We start from the raw sequence: 14,809 nt of genomic DNA on the forward strand, positions 1-14,809 counted from the left end.
CCAATGGAAGGTGAAAACAACACGGCAGAGTTAAATGTTTTCAGATGCAACTGTTTGCATTTAACTGTCCTACATCTCTCCTGCGTTAAGTCATCATTTTCTTATCTTTTCATAACGACAGTAATATTTGTTGTGGCACCAAGAATCAATAAAAACAGTACATGTGTCAAAAGAACTGTCAATGAATCGGAAGCGTGTCAAAACGTTATCATAGTGATCGATTGAGGTTTACAGCTAAACCAACGCAACACTGATAACTGATGTTTGATCCTCCCATGCATTTCCCACAAGTGGAGCTTTACAATGAGTATTGTTTGGTGGTTTAGTGTCGTTTATTTTTTTGCACGCAAGGCAGCAGCTGAGGCAAGGTGTCTTCTTTGCCTGATACTGTGACCATGTAGCCGTTTCTTTCTTACATCCTTATGTTCCTATTTTCATCTACGATCAGCTTGGTGTCTCTCTCATCCTTCTGTACCAAATTACTCATAAATAAATAAATCGGCAGCAATTCATTTCTTTCATCTTATTTTGTCTTCAAGTTCATCGCAGGACATTTGGTATTCTCTGTCTTGAGCTTTGTTTTCTTCCGGCCCTTTTATTTGTTAAATTATGCAACATTATAATTTTGTCCTGTGATTGATCTTTAATGAGTTAGTTGTAAAGTCCTCTGAGCAATGCTTGTGATGAGAGACTATATAAATAAATGACCTTGAACCTGTCACTTGGTACCGAGTCAAACATCACCTCAGGGAAATAAGGCAGCAGACTTTTTTGTAACAGGCTGTAAAGCTGCCTGAGAACTAAAGCCGGCTGCTTTGTTACTGTTGGGGTGCTTCACTGGGAATTAATGGGAACAGAAGAAGAGCCATTTGGCAAAAGAATATGGAAACAGTATAAAGAAAGAACTAATGCACCTTTTTTTTTTTTTTTTACTCACTTCATGTTGCATTCAGTAAAAACCTGAAACTGAGAGTGATTTCTCATATGGTCGCAATGATGATACAGTGTCCAAGTGTCTAGTGTCTACTTTTAGGTGATACATTATTCACACATCTTTAATTATAGAAAGAAATAGTTTGACATTTTGGCAAATATCCTACAATTATTTGCTTTCTCATTCATGTCTGTTCTGTAAATACAAAACAACCTCCAGCAGCCAGTTAGCTTAGCTTGGCTCTGTGCAAAGGTTGCAAAATCTGCCTATCAGCTCCTCCTAAAGCTGGTTATGTTAACATATTATACCTCGTTTGTTTAAATCATAAGAAACTAAAGTGCAAAAAGGACATGTCGTGGTTTTAGAAGGGGTTATTCGCCAAACTATATGTCTTGGCTGAGTGCAGTAATTTCCTTGAGTAACATTTGGACGCTAAGCTAATCTAACCAGGTTTTATCCTATAGATGTGGAAGTGGTATCAATTTTCTCCTCCATCTCTCAGTAAGGAAGCAGACAGCTGTATTCCTACAATGTTGAACTATTCCTTTAAAGTTTGCAGATGTATAATTAAAAGGAATAAGCACAGTAACAAAAAGTAACATGGAAAAGCATTTTTAAGATTCATTTCGCAATTCCAATTTTAATTATTAATTCACAATTTAAAGACAAAAAGAGGAAACAGAATTAAATAATACTGAATAAACATTCAGCATGTTTTTAAACTTTGGGTTTTTAATGCATGATTTAATAAATAAATGAAATTTTTATTATAATAAAACAATGTAAAAGCAGATAATCATTATGACACACTCAAGCTTCCACAGTGCTGACTGCAAAACTGCAATATCATAGTGTTTGTTTTCCAGAGATGCTGCTCATGTTCATTGCTTTACTGTTATTATTACAAGCTTTAACTAAAGGCATTTAATTTCTACATTGTGTTCAGCTATTACGGTCATTCATCATCATTTTTTGTGCATTGCTTTGCTTAAATTTTGTCTGTGAGGAACATATCGTAGTGCATTTCATTTTGCAGGGTTGATGGTGTGAAACTGCATCCAGTTCTCAAACCATCTCTCGTTACATCACATCCAGTACAGCTGTGCTCCAGTTAGTAGTCTCCTTACTCATATGATACATAAGGAGAGAAAGATGTTATCACGTGGTTATGCTGATTTATTACCAGAACCCCCGTCAGCATTTCCTTGACCTAAATTGTTTAGAGTGGGTTGGCAGCGAAAAGGCGCAGTTACTATAATGTTTTTTATGTGACTGCGATAAAGAAAACACAAAGTCTATGTTGAGTCTATGTTGGTTTCTTAATGGGATAACGTAACAAAATTATGCTAATATTTTCTCATACTTTAGTGTTGCTCTCTGAAGTAAATTTTTCTGCTTCCAGCTTTAGATCTCACTTGCAGGCTTATTTTAAAATGAAATCTTAGCCAGATCACAAAATTAACGACTTGTTTTACTTGGGTTTGGGTTGACAAAGTCTCCTCTGGTTTGATTTGGATACTGAAAGAAAACTTTCCAGCTTAATTTGCAGTTTTTCACAACACTGCTTTTTCCTTTAAGCTCAAAAACGTATTTTTTTGCTATTAAAGTGAGAAGCAGTGCAGGCGTTTTCACAGCCACATCAAAAAGGTCTATAGGTGAAGGAACGTTTTCACAGGATGCAACAGGTCAGAAAAACGAAGGTGTCGCTTGGCTCATCACACATTTAAAAATTCAAGTGGAAATAATTTTTTCTAGTGCTGTGACTTGATAGTGAAAGGTCAAAACTTGTTTAAGTGGAAAAAGCCTGAGACTTTGAACATTAAAGAGAAAGTAAAAGCTGTTGGTCTGACGGTCTTATCAAGTCCTCTGTATGTTTGAGATGCATGTTGCCATGTACTGTAATGACAATAGGACATACGCATACAAATGTAGAGAATGAAAAGTGATGGAGGTCTTAGATGGACAAAGAAAAAAAATTCCATCCGTTTATCTTGTTGAAAATCAACATGTGTATCTTTAAAATCAGCGACAGTCATAGCGGAAATGCACTGCACACACCGACACAGTCTGCCTGCATATAAACACAGAGAGCATGCAGACACAACACGACAGCAGATCAGCTCTTCACAGTTGAAGTTGAGCTCTGAAAGCGAGACGACACAATCATGCTGCTGGTGAGTTGGACTGCTCGGCTTCTCTTTATCTCTTATCGACGGTCATACGAAGGGTCATTTAATGTTTATACGACATAATGTAAACTGTTTAATAGGATGGGCTCACACTGTAGGAAAAGTTTTGACTCTCGGTTACAGATTTCATACTGCAGGTTTTAATATTGTGAAGCAAATGAGAGATATCTGAGACTTTACTTTTCTGTCATTCAGAGTGTTCAAAAATTAATAATACCATCCAAGCATTCACATATTGATTAATTGATTACTTGGAAATCAAGCAAAGCAAGAACAGACAACAGATACAAAACAAGCTGCAAGTATTTCATGCAGTTTGCTCCTTTCTCCATAATTTTTTTGGGATTTGTCTTTAGCTGCTGTTTCATGTCATTACTGATAAAACACTTATAATGAACCTGGCCTGCTTGTTGTCTTGTATTTAGTTGTTGAGAGCTGTCTTGGTGCTGGGCCTGGCTGCATCGGTGCACACCACCAGAAAACGCCATGCCATCTCAGTGAAGTTGGAGAAAGGAACTGGAACGAAGGAAAAGGTAGTGAGACTTGTGCTGGATCCCTCAGTGCAGCCTCAGATCGTCAGCATGTCTGCCTTATCCATCGCCAACATGTCTCTGTCGCCGTGGACGTACAGGTGAAGTCTGAGGGGCCCTTCATGTCATTTTTCATTCATTGCTTTGTATGGTTTGTGCTAAAACATGTGTTTGTCCTCTCTCCTTGCCTCTCCAGAGACTCCTATGATGCATCTCGGTGGCCCCAGAGGATCTCCCATGCTCAGTGCCAGACCTCTGGCTGTCTGAGCCTTCAGGGAGAAGGTGAGGATTCTTCACTGGACGCTCAACCCATCTACTACCAGGTCCTGGTCCTCCACAGGTGAGCCATTGCAGTCTAAAGCTGCTCCCGATGCTTTCTTTTTTGTTTTGGTTGCTGGTTTTGTTTCTACTGCTACAATCATTCTTGTGTGCACGTTTAAAAAAATAAATTAAGTTCACATTGTTGACCTTAATTAAACACTTAAATGCAATTTAGTGAGCATTTTTCTCTCTTAATCTGATGCATTTCCTGTGGAAAAAAGCTGCTCGGGTGGGACATAATCAGAGCAGGAAGTGTAAACCAATGGTATATCAATTTTGATACACATACAATACAAGAACTGAGTAAATGTGATTTATCTGGTATGAGTAAATGAACATTATGGCGTGTAAAACTGATAAATTATGTCATTTTTTGAGTTTTAACATTGAGAGACACAGTGACTTCATTTATTTTCTTTGTGTTTCATCCCTTTCCGTGTTCGCAACCGGTGCAATCAAATTCAACAAAATATGATACTGTAGTCTAATAATCTGATAAACATCATCCATGTACATGCAGCTGTGAATTATTTTTCCATCCCACTACAGAGTCCCAAGGCAAAGGCAAAATAACAAAGGAGGGAGGAAAGGAAAGAAGTACGAATACAGACTGGGGATGGAGGTGATCACAGTGGGCTGTACCTGCGTGCGGCCCAGTGTCGTACCACAGTAGTAAGACACAGGAGGCCTCTGACGTTAGCGATTCTTTCAGCGTGCTGTAACTGTTGCTTTCACCAGGTTCTAACTTAAAACAATCAATATGTAATCACACAATGTTGTAAGTTATAACTGATTCAAACTGTGTAATGTGAAAGAGCCTTTTTTTTTTTTTATTTATTAGTGCTAGCATCTTCCTGGCTTGCTATGTGTTAGCTGTTAGCTTGCAAACTGCAGTAGCTAGTGCAAGTTGTCCCTATGTCACAAAGCCTCTAATTTCATGAATATTACTGTGCTACCTGCCACAATGTGACCGGGCAGTCAACATGTCAGCCATAAGAGCTTGATACACTGATAGTATCCTTTCTTTCTGCCCCCCAGTGGTGAAAAATTACATATTGCAGCTTTAATCCAGCAGACAACTCAGTCTTGAAAGGGGTGTAGTTGAAACTATTTTTGTTTGTGTGTGTGTGTGTGTGTGTGTGTGTGTGCGTGTGTGTGTGTGTGTGTGTGTGTGTGTGTGTTTAAAAAAAAAAAAATGTTGTCTTATTTTATTTCTCTAAGGTTTCGTGGCTATTTTAACTCACATTTTATAATAACCATATTCTTATTCTATTGTAAAGAATATCGAAATGCTTTATTAAACTTTTTTTACACCAACTTTGATGTCCGCTTTGAAAAATTATTTAGCAAAATTAACATTTAACTATTAATGTCCCCCAACCCACATCACCAATGAAAATTACACTTGTGTATAAATATGGATGTAGCCTCCGTGACGTCACCGATAGATATCTGAAGAGTTGTTTTGAGGAATAGTGAGATGCTCCATCGTCGCCATCTTGGCAGCGCCTGACTCCGACTAACTCCTGACAATGGACAAAGAGGATGGGCGTGTGTGGAGCTGAGACTTCAGTGAATGTCGGTTTTATAGCAAGCATATGCTCGCCTACCTCTCACTCAAAGCGGCACACCCTCAACTATGCATTACTTAGTCTTAATACAATTTAACAGATGAGTTATATGAAAATTCACCCCCAGTACAGTTGTCATGAAGGAAGAAGCTATAGAGCTATAGAGACCAAAACTGTTTTTTGTACCAGGCTGTGAATATGTTTATTTCTGCTGTAAAATTGGGCATTTTAACATGGGAGTTGATGGGGGATTGACTCACTGACTTTGGAGCCAGAGGTCATTAGCAGAACTGAAGTTTTAAGCACTTCTGTGTTGGCTTAATTTTCCAGCGTGCAGAAAATATACATATACAGTCAATATACAAAGACAGAAATGATGAGAACAAGAGCAGAGTGCAAGTTCAGTCAAGCTGTTTTTACTGACCATGCCAAATAGATACAATCAACCCAGCCTCAAAGACATACAGCGACACACAGTTACAGCAAGTACAAACCCCGTGTTACGACTCCCCCAAGTTACAGTGCAAATATTTTAGACATTTCAATCAAGTCAGTATGACTCAACAACTCGAGCAAATATTTCATCTTCCTGTTTACTCTTTTAGATTTTAATTCCCTTGAAAACCATAAACTGACAATCAGAGCACACAGTGACACATGCCAAAGCAAACAGAGACTACTGGTTAGCCAGAGAAGCCCCAAACTCATACTGCGAAACCAAATTAGTCCAAGTCCTGAACAACTGTCACTCACTACTTTGCTTCCCTGTGATGTTATTGTCGTTTTTACTGTAAATATCCACTGCCCTTCTTGTATGCATGTGCTTTTGAGTTGTGCTTAATGAAATAAGAGTGCAATCAGTGCTCTAAATCTAAGAGACTCAAATGCATGTCACTGATCTACAACTACACTACAGTTAAAAGTTTCACAAAGAGCCGGAAAATGGCAGAATACAGCAGAGCTTCCTCACCTTTCAAGCTTTTTTAAAAGATTTTTTTATTTTTAAATTTCACTCCCTTAGAGCACCGTAGAAAGAAACAGAAGCCAGATTTCTTCATTTTATATTCATAAGCCATTTAGTGTAAGTTTAGCACACACAGATGTCCCCAGACAGACAGAACAATCCCAGAAATCGTGCAGCAGAGAATTAGCGTGAGAGCGATGAACCCTGGGAAATCTGATTTTATTTTTAATTCAGATGCTTGTGTGTTAAGTGTATTGACTGGTGAGTACTCTGTACATCAAAAACTGAAGAAGCCTCTTGGTTTGGACTCGTTTTGGTTCTGACTGACTAGGGCTTAAACTACATCTGTGTGTCCAGTGTTACTCAAACACATCATACTGTTTTTCATCTTTTACCAGGTAACAATTTAGATTACATCTCCCTTCTTCATAGTTACAGACTCATTGTAAATTGTGTAATCATCTGTGTTGCTGGCAGCATTCAGCGACAATATGCTGATATACAGCAGCACCAACAGTAAGAAAAACACAGCTAAAATATCATGCAGGCAATTATAATAATTTCCTACTCTCTGACTGAGGGAACTCAAGAAATGAGAGAGCTGTAATTTAAATTTTTACCTCCCCCTGCTGTGATACAGCTTTAATTCCTCACCAAACAACAGCAGCTCCTCTTTTGAATATGTTAAATGTTTTTTTGATGCCACACCACCACCCACCCATTTTCCTTTTTTAGAAAAAAAAAAGCAAAAGATTTCTTTTTGAATTTCAACATCAAGAGTAGTGTACAGCTCATTCAGAATCGTTACAGCATACTAACTATGTCAAATATGAAAACTTGCCTTTTCCCTTTGTTCGAGTTGTTTTTGAGTTGTTTTTTTTTTTTCTTTCCTGCACTGTTTTGATTTCCTCTTTTTTTTTTTTTTTTTTACCAATTCAAAAACTCCCAGTCCCTCTCTCTCTCTCTCTCTCTTGCTCTTTCTCGGCTCCCTTGCTCCACTCATCTACCGGCAGGCTTCCTCCTTCAGCTCCTTGTTCTTCCTCACTTCTTCTGCGTGTTTGTCCTGCCAGACAAACACAGAAAGAGCAACATCAGAGTCATTAGTATTCGTGAATATGTTTGCATTAATTAGGGAGATGCCAGCAGAACAAGGGAACGGCTCGACGACTCTTCATAAAGATTTGAACAGGGGAATGATACAGAGTGGGGAGAACTAAAAACTCATTTCCACCTCATGTAATATTCATGATTACTGATCAAGCTTGCGAATAATGTTAAAATAGAACAACAATCCTGATTTATAACATTAAAGGCCTGACTACATTCAAAGAAACATTCATTTAAGGTCTCAATAAAGAAGTGCTGGTTAAAAAATGAATAATCTTCTTTCTGAGAGTCGTAAGACAAGATCAATACCACTTTCATGCCAGTATAAAACTAGAGCCAGGAGACGATTAGTCTAGCTTAGCCAGCTAATTTGTTAGTTTTAAGGGAGTTATATGTTAACTATTTCTTGACATATAAGAGCTTTTAAGATTTTTTTGGGCGTTTCTGCTTTTATTTGACAGCAGCAGCGGAGATAGAGACATGAACTGTGGGGAGACAGAGGGAGCAGTTGAACCATCAATATTGTGATTATGTGGTATGTGCCTGAACCAATTTGCTACCATGGTGCCCCATCCTGTAATCTGGTTGTCAAAGTGAGCTAGATGTTAATGTTGATATGAATATTTATTAGGTTTAAATATAGGCGTAGCCCCAGGGCAATTTAAACTCTCCATAAATAACAGTACACCTTAATTTTTTTGTGCAACTCTAGTTGCTAGTAGCTAATTTTCTTTTCATACTCAGAATAAATATGTTGTGGACAGTATTAACATGTTCAGTTCTATATAAACAGTTCTGCCACTTTAAAAAGGTTTAGGTTGTTTGCATTGTACATAGTGAGAAGGTGGCGGTAACAGTACAACTAACACCGTTGGATTTTACCATATGTGGTTGGTTGATTAAGACGCATGTCATTTTTCCTGCATTGTGATTGGCTGGGGGGCGGGACCTAACGAGGTGCAGGGGTAGAGCGAAAAAAAAGTGAGCGAGCGGCGTCTTCGGCGAAGCTAGGTGCTCGGAGGACGAGTGAAGGAGGAAAAGAAAAGTGTTGTAAAACAGGGTCAAAGTGCGGTTTGCTAGTTAACGCACTTTATGCATTAGAGCACAAGCCTGCTTACCTGTGAAAATTGTACTGTGAGAAGTTCAGTAATAGACGCAGTGGCTGATGTCGTGTTATTATTAGCCTTTCTAGCTAACTAGCTAAGTTGGTTGCCACGGAGATATTCTGAACTGCACAGACAGACTGCAAGTGACTCGGCTAAGGTCTGGAAGTTTCTTTGGATCAATAGAGACAGTCGGTGTCACCAGCCAGCGCTCCAGGTAGCCAAGTGAAGCCTGGTAGCTTCTCTAAGGACGAAGTGGGAGCGGAGAGAGGATTCCCCTGTCAGCCCGCCACGATCAGCCATCAACCGGCCACGGTCAGCCATCAGCCCGCCTGCTCGGCTATTGTGAGTACTGAACAGTTATATTTGTTCGGTTAGAGTGAAGCAACTTCTACATCATTTGGCCACCACGTACCCGAGCATCGATCAGGTCTGCAACGGGGGTTATTTGTTTAATTTTATTTGAAAATTTCTTGCCGGCTTGCGTGTGGGTGAGTGCACCCACAACTTAAAAAGTACATCTAAGGTGAAATACCAAAATTTAAATTTTGTTTATTAAAGGTTGACATATAGAAACTAAACAAGGTTTAAAGGGACAAAAGTTTATTATAGGTTGAAATACAGAAGCCAAACAAAGTTAAAGGGATAAAGTACAATTTATAGGTGTAAATACAAAGTTAATTTTAAAAAGGTCAGTAGACTGCATATGCTGGGTTACAGTTATAAATAGCGTTTTTCATTTTGTGGTAACCTTTTTTTTTCTGTATTATTTTTTCTATAACTTTTTTGTTATATTCCTGAAATGATTATTTCCCTTTGAATATAATGAATCCTAACCTAAATTTGAGGAATATAGTAATAATTGTTTGTGATTTCTTTTAAATATGGATAACCTTGTTAAGCCATAGCAATAAAGAAGAAAATAGCTATTGATAATTAATAATAAAGCACACTCTATTTTTGACATTTTTACATTTTAACACTGTATTTAATTAAGTGATAAGGCACTGCTAATCTAACTAATCATCTTAATACAGTAAAAGTAGAAAAGCCAGCCATTGTCCTAAAAGCTAGCCCACTAATGCATTTGTCCGTCTCTACTGGTCATGTGACCCTCACTTTGCAGGTCCTAGCAGTGCATAGGAGAGAGCCGAGCTAGATGTTTGAATTTCTTCCACATGTGGTAAGCCTAGTTCCACTGTGGTAAGCCTAGACAGATCCACTGCTCTCCTGAGAGACTATTTTCAAAAGCTGACCTTTTAGACATCTGATCTTTTTCTATTTTAAAATCCATTGTCATTTGTTCAGTTCTTCATGTGAGTAAGGAATACCAAAGGACACAATGGACTCAGAAATGAATGGAACATTTCCAGTAATTGTTTTTGTGCATTAGAGATTGTTTCTTCAAATGTGACACCCTGAGTTTGCGAACACTGTAGCTGTCAATAGGCTCTTTTAATATTGGGAGATAATGATATGAAGACAGTACCTTCTCCTGCAGCCTCTCCAGCATGGCTGCCAGCAGGGCCTCCCTGTTCTCCTTGTTGGCCTCCATCTTCTGCTCCAGCTTCTCCTTGGCGTTCTTGATGAAGTTGTTGTTCTCCTCAAAGGCCTTCTGGATCACCTCGCGCTCATGCTCCCTCTTCTCGGCCAGGTGCTTCAGCAGCTCGGCTTCCTGGCACTAGAGGGAGACAGAAAGACTGAACAGTTGTATTTCACCTTTACAAAATACTCAAACTACAAATTGCTAAAAGGACACCCGAGCTTTGGACTTAAATGATGAAGGCTTTGTATCTGCAGCTTGCAGAGATCACACCCACTCGATGACACACCAAAATAACAGAGGGTTATGTTTGGCGTTAGAGTTTCTGTGTCTGTGAGTGGGTTCGTCTACAGCTGAGTCTGTGACCTGGAGAAGTCATTGACTGCCGAGATTTAAAAGCAATGTCAAATGTATGTTGGCATGTAAAGGAAATCCAGTTCTCCTTCTCTGAAAGACAAAGAAGATGCAGCGTGCGTCTGTACAGTTATGTTGTTGTTTACTTTGCCATGGGCATGTGCCAAGATTCACAGTAGATGTGCTCACCGCTTCAGGAAATAGACAGTAATTTAAATTACTGCTGACTATTTTTTGATTGTGTCTCTGCGCAATGCAAGAAAAAGTTCATACTAATTTAAGTTCCCATGACTGCATTTGATGTTGCAGGTGTCCTGTGACTATTCTTCTGTAAAGCGAACTCTCTAAACTCAGCTATATTTTCTCTCCCTTCACCTTTCCCCTCTCTCCTCCTTCCCCATCTTCTTTCCCTGATGAATACGAGCCATTGTGTGTGTGTCCTTGGGTGATTGCCCTTTTACTTTCATGTACCTGTTTTCATCATTTCATCTTCCCTCTGCTCATGTTTCCTCCCTACCTCTCCATCCACTCCATCACTCCCTCTTTCCTTTTATCCATTTCCACCCTATTTCTCGCCAATAAATCATGCTTCTCACAAAAAGTGTTGACAGATGTTTGACGATGCCTGAATGAGCAACAAATAGCTAGAGTTACTGATAAAGGTGAGGGCACGTCTAGTTTGGGTTATGATGCACAAATCTTCCACTTCCACTCCCCTCACCTTTCGCCTCTCCTCGGCCGCCTCCAGTTTCTTCTGGATTTCCTCCAGGGACGGATCGCGGCGCTGCGGCATGGAGGTGTTGAGCTCTGGCACGCCATCAAAGGACGGCGGCTTGAGGATGACCTCGAAGGCTTGGCCCGATGCCCGCTTATTCAGCTCAATCACCTCCACGTCTTTGATGACGCACCATCCCAGATCCACCGCATCTGTGGTGTTGATTTATGGCCACGTTTAGATTTATTTACTTGGAATTTTTCATAAAGTGAAGCACACATCATCAGCATGTTATATTTGCTGCATCTAGTGGTTTGTTGTTTACAGTCTGGTCTGTTTTAGTGTAACAAATTCCTACATTTCCCAGAATGACTTGTGCAAAACAGATATATATTTTTTTTACCTTCTGCCTTGTACGTGGGTTTATCTACCGTCTGTGGATTCAAGCAGGCGCAGAACAGAGACACCAGGGGGAGCTCTTTGACCTTCTCTTTGTAGGCTGAGGACACAGACACACACACACACACACACACACACACACACACATACACACACTTGTGCCATCATGCTTGACATCGTTGACTGAAATTGAATGATGAACAAGCATCCAAGGACTGATGATGCAATTCTCCTCTTCACTGACAGTGACTAGTCATTCTCATTGTATCAGTCACAATAATGGCAAGATTCATGACTATTGTTATCATCCCAATCATTAGCAGAACATACAGCAGGGCTGTGAGGAGTTTCTGCCGTGGCTGCATTTACCTGCCAGAGTCATCTTCTCACTGCGTATGTAGCTCTCCAGGGATGCTGAAGATCCTTCTCACTGTCACAGACAGACATGCAGAGACAGAGAGAGACACAGGGGAAGGAGTGAATGAAGCAGATTCAAAGGTCACATAATGAATCTGAGAAGCGGGGAGAACTAACAAGACCAGAAAACTGCTGCGCACTTGTGTAAGCTCCTCCCATTAAGGTTTAATTCAACCAATGAGAGAGCAGAGCTGCATCACATAATGCATTTGGGCTAAAATAGAGGGTAATTCTTCTCAAGGATAATGTGTCACTTTGAATACCCTGAAGAACTGGGGAAATCAAACCAGGCAAGTAAACAAGAATGAATAATGAAAAAGAGATAATCAGCATTTTGACCCAAGATCCTCATCATCCTGTTCCCATGTGAACAAAAATCGACTGTCCCTCCTTTAATATGAGATATTAAGTAAACACAAGCTTTTTACAACTGCTTCAGAGGAAAATTGCATTCTTGTTTACACTAAACATTGATGTATATCACTGATCTATGTCAACTCTTACATCTACTACACACAAGATACCTCCTACTTCAGTGGACACGTTTCCAAAATTAGCAGGAAGTTTAACAATTTAAAAGACATCTGCAAAAGAAAAGTGAATTAATGAATGTTTCCACCTGCTACTGTCATGTGAATATGACAAATTAGTTCTTCAGGATAAACGGTTGGTTGCATTGATTCTCCAGTCAGCTTCAATTAAAACATTGTAGAAGAAGAGTGTGCAGGAAGATAATGTTATTAAAAGAGTACCAGTCAAACCTCAAACCAAACAATGTGGAAACTATTATCTATGCATCTATCACCGCTTTTTTTCTTTTGCTGATGCACCAATTATTGCTGTTTCCATGTATGTTATGGATGGAGACAGTTACTGAAAATGAGAGCTGTTTTAAGTTTCCACATCCCACTTGTGCAAGATCCATAGTGAACCATGATAGGGAACCAGTCTAGCTGTAATGTCACAAAAATACTGCTTGTATGGACCTTAAATTCAGATTTAAACTCAGATTTAAGGTGAGAAACGTCCCCTCTTCAGCAAATGCATGTGAAAACAACCTTCTAGTGTCAAACTGAGCATCTATGTTATTCTGCACTGTGAAACTCAAATATCCAGGTGTTGTAACGATAAGCAAAACATGTTTTTGGATTGGGGGGGGGGTCTTTAAACTTTTTGTTTTTTTACCCAGCCCTGTTTGTTGCAATGAATCACAGCCGTGACACATGTGGGAGAAGCAGTTGTAAACTCTGAGAAGATACAGAAGAGGAAGGGAAGGTATAAATAACAAAGTGAGGCATCAACAACAGCCTGTTTCACCACCTGCTGAAAATGTACCTCAAACCTTTAAACAGCGCAGCAGTATGTTGGGATTAGAGCAGAGATGTCTCTGATACTCCATTAGTGGCCTGTTAATCACAACAAAGACGACTGCCTGCTTCACAGAGAGTAAATGGAATTCAACATTATTAGATTTTGAATTAATTCAAAGACTGAATTGAAGTGCAGCGATCTGCACTGAGATACAGAAGCAGCAGAGAAGCACATTATCTCTCCAGACCTTTCCACCACCTGCTATCACTCTGTCCGTCTGTCTGTCAGATGGTCTCAAGCTTTGCTATAGATAAACTGAACCACAGTGATTTCCCTAACTCTTTATCTCCTATTATAGTTCAACGAATAAGTCTTGTACTATAACAAAAAATCTTTTTTATCAAGTTAATAGAAATGGGCAGAGCTTCCCGCATCATTGCTACCCGCAGTTAATCACATCAACAAATACTCAAAGGTCTTTAATACTTGAACACTTGCTGTCAGCTAAATGGATAATTTTATCATGTGGGAAACCAGCAGTGCCCTGCGCACTTGTTGACCTCTTCACAGCCCAGTGCACACACTAATTAAGTTTGCTTTAATTCTCTATATGCACTCTTATCATGTGGACACCCACTAGAATCCGGCTCAAAGTGTTGAAGAAAACAGCAAAGGAACACTCGAACCTCATTAAAACCCACCACAGGCTGGGATGTACCAAAATTTCCTAATGTGTGCCTAATTTAATCATCAGACATCTGTGAGCACAGATTCCACACAGGTGACCATCTAAACAGTTACAGTCCAGCCGTGAGACTAAAGGTCGAACGCTGAAGGAGGCTGGAGTGAAGGTCTGGAGGGCACTCATTGAATTGAATTACCACAAATATTAAATAGCTCCTCCAACCAGAGCAACCATGACATCTTTCCAGATTCAACGTGCAAAATAGATTAGCTATGGTTATTGCTGTAATAGTTTAACATTTTGGGAAATATGCTTATTTGCTTCCTGGGAAGTTCAGTGGTGTAACTTCTTGCTGACGAATGCATCAACCAAAAAGCAAATAGTTGTTTTTACAGTTTTGTTTGTGGACAGATGAGATACAACATGCTAATTATTTAGCTTTTTAGCTGTTTCCCCTTGCTTCCTGTTTTTATGCTAAACTAGCTACACTATCTGAAAGAAAAGTAATTATGTTTGTTGTCGCTAACAGCATCAGTAAAGCTAGCAAGCATCTATCTATCTATCTATCTATCTATCTATCTATCTATCTATCTATCTATCTATCTATCTATCTATCTATCTATCTTTTTCATGCCTGTCATCATGTGAAATGCCTGAAGAGTAGTG

At 39.3% G+C, this 14,809-nt stretch overlaps 2 protein-coding genes across 2 annotated transcripts in view; one reads left to right on the forward strand and one right to left on the reverse strand.

The window, feature by feature from the left end:
* Positions 1-3,020: 3,020 nt before the first annotated feature.
* il17a/f3 (interleukin 17a/f3) lies at positions 3,021-5,313 on the forward strand. Its single transcript, XM_023415216.2, has 4 exons — positions 3,021-3,108; positions 3,549-3,754; positions 3,850-3,993; positions 4,524-5,313. The coding sequence occupies exons 1-4, from the start codon at positions 3,100-3,102 to the stop codon at positions 4,645-4,647; spliced, it is 483 nt and encodes a 160-aa protein (XP_023270984.1). The 5' UTR covers positions 3,021-3,099; the 3' UTR covers positions 4,648-5,313.
* A 632-nt stretch (positions 5,314-5,945) lies between these two features.
* Positions 5,946-14,809, reverse strand: part of stmn4 (stathmin-like 4) — an 11,161-nt gene continuing 2,297 nt past the window's right edge. The window contains exons 2-6 of the mRNA XM_023415176.2: positions 12,100-12,160; positions 11,735-11,830; positions 11,338-11,543; positions 10,209-10,400; positions 5,946-7,572 (exon numbers count right to left, since the gene is read on the reverse strand). Of these exons, the coding sequence (XP_023270944.1) occupies positions 7,513-7,572; positions 10,209-10,400; positions 11,338-11,543; positions 11,735-11,830; positions 12,100-12,112 (567 nt within the window). The 5' untranslated portion in view covers positions 12,113-12,160 and the 3' untranslated portion in view covers positions 5,946-7,512. The remainder of the gene's footprint in view (positions 7,573-10,208; positions 10,401-11,337; positions 11,544-11,734; positions 11,831-12,099; positions 12,161-14,809) is intronic.

Source organism: Seriola lalandi, unplaced genomic scaffold, assembly GCF_002814215.2.
Source record: "Seriola lalandi dorsalis isolate HSWRI2012SDOR001 ecotype SW California unplaced genomic scaffold, Sedor1 jcf7180002054544, whole genome shotgun sequence".
NCBI classification, from domain to species: Eukaryota; Metazoa; Chordata; class Actinopteri; order Carangiformes; family Carangidae; genus Seriola; species Seriola lalandi.